Source organism: Numida meleagris, unplaced genomic scaffold (assembly GCF_002078875.1).
Source record: "Numida meleagris isolate 19003 breed g44 Domestic line unplaced genomic scaffold, NumMel1.0 unplaced_Scaffold328, whole genome shotgun sequence".
NCBI classification, from domain to species: domain Eukaryota; kingdom Metazoa; phylum Chordata; class Aves; order Galliformes; family Numididae; genus Numida; species Numida meleagris.
The window spans coordinates 29,729-31,388 of NW_018364558.1; the positions used below are offsets into that span (position 1 = coordinate 29,729).

Here is a 1,660-nt window from a genome sequence, read left to right on the forward strand (position 1 = left end):
CCTCCCCCGCCCCGTGCTTTCTCTTGACTTTTTCCCTCTCGTTTTCCCCGTAGAGATGTTCTGCACCAGGTGCCCCGCCGGCTGGCAGCAGTTTGCCAAAACCTGCTATTATTTCTCCACCGAAAAGAAGTCGTGGGTCGAGGCTAGAGCCGCCTGCTCCATGCTGGGAGCTCAGCTGGCCATCGTCGACAGCGAGATGGAGAATGTGAGCTGTGCAATTCCCCCCCCAAACAACCCCCATAAAAACCCAGACCCCCATTTAGGAGCCCACTGAGACCCCAGACCCCCATTTAGGAACTTGTTGAGACCCCAGACCCCATTTAGGAGCTCGTTGAGACCCCAGACCCCCGTTTAGGAACTCACTGAGACCCCAGACCCCAATTTAGGAACTCATTGAGATTCCAGACCCCCATTTCGGAGGTCGTTGAAACCCCCAGAAACCCATTTACGAACTCATTGAGACCACAGACCCCCATTTAGGAACTCATTGAGACCGCAGACCCCCATTTAGGAGCTCATTGAGACCCCAGACCCCCATTTAGGAGGTCGTTGAGACCCCAGGCCCCCATTTAGGAGCTCACTGAGACCCCAGACCCCATTTAGGAGCTCCTTGAGACCCCAGACCACCCACATTTAGGAGCTCACTGAGTCCCCAGACCCCCATTTAGGAACTCACTGAGACCCCAGACCCCCACTTAGGAGGTCGTTGAAACCTCAGACCCCCATTTAAGAACTCGTTGAGACCCCAGACCCCCATTTAGGAACTCTCTGAGACCCCGGACCCCCATTTAGGAGCTAGTTGAGACCACAGACCCCCATTTATGTGCTCACTGAGTCCCCAGATGCCACTTAGGAACTCACTGAGACCCCAGACACCCATTTAGGAGCTCATTGATTCCCCAGACCCCATTTAGGAGCTCATTGATTTCCCAGACCCCCATTTAGGAGCTCATTGAGATCCCAGACCCCCATTTAGGAGCTCATTGAGACCCCGGACACCAATTTAGGAGCTCATTGAGACCCCAGACCCCCATTTAGGAACTCACAGAGACCCCAGACCCCCATTTAGGAGCTCCTTGAGACCCCAGACCCCCATTTATGAGCTCACTGAGACCCCAGACTCCATTTAGGAACTCATTTAGACCCCAGACCCGAATTTAGGAACTCACAGAGACCCCAGACCCCCATTTAGGAGGTCGTTGAGACCCCCAGAAACCCATTTAGGAAGTCATTGAGACCCCAGACCCCCATTTAGGAGCTTATTGAGTCCCCAGACCCGAATTTAGAAACTCACGGAGACCCCAGACACCCATTTAGGAAGTCGTTGAGACCCTAGACCCGCATTTAGGAGGTCGTTGAGACCCCAAAAACCCATTTAGGAAGTCATTGAGACCCAAGACCCCCATTTAGGAGGTTGTTGAGACCCCAGACCCCCATTTAGGAGCTCACTCAGACCCCAGACCCCCATTTAGGAGCTCGTTGAGACCCCAGAAACCCATTTATGAGCTCACTGAGACCCCAGACCCCATTTAGGAACTCATTGAGACCCCAGACCCTCATTTAGGAGCTCACTGAGACCACAGACCCCATTTAGGATTTCATTGAGACCCCAGACCCCCACTTAGGATTTCATTGAAACCCCAGAACCCCATTTAGGAGC

General features: G+C 53.4%; 1 protein-coding gene across 1 annotated transcript in view; it reads left to right on the plus strand.

Annotated features, from left to right (window-relative positions):
• LOC110391244 (C-type lectin domain family 4 member G-like) overlaps nucleotides 1–1,660 on the plus strand; it is a gene marked incomplete in the record, with an annotated part of 11,412 nt that overhangs the window by 5,945 nt on the left and 3,807 nt on the right. The window contains 1 exon segment of the mRNA XM_021383055.1: nucleotides 54–205. Within this exon segment, the coding sequence (XP_021238730.1) occupies nucleotides 54–205 (152 nt within the window).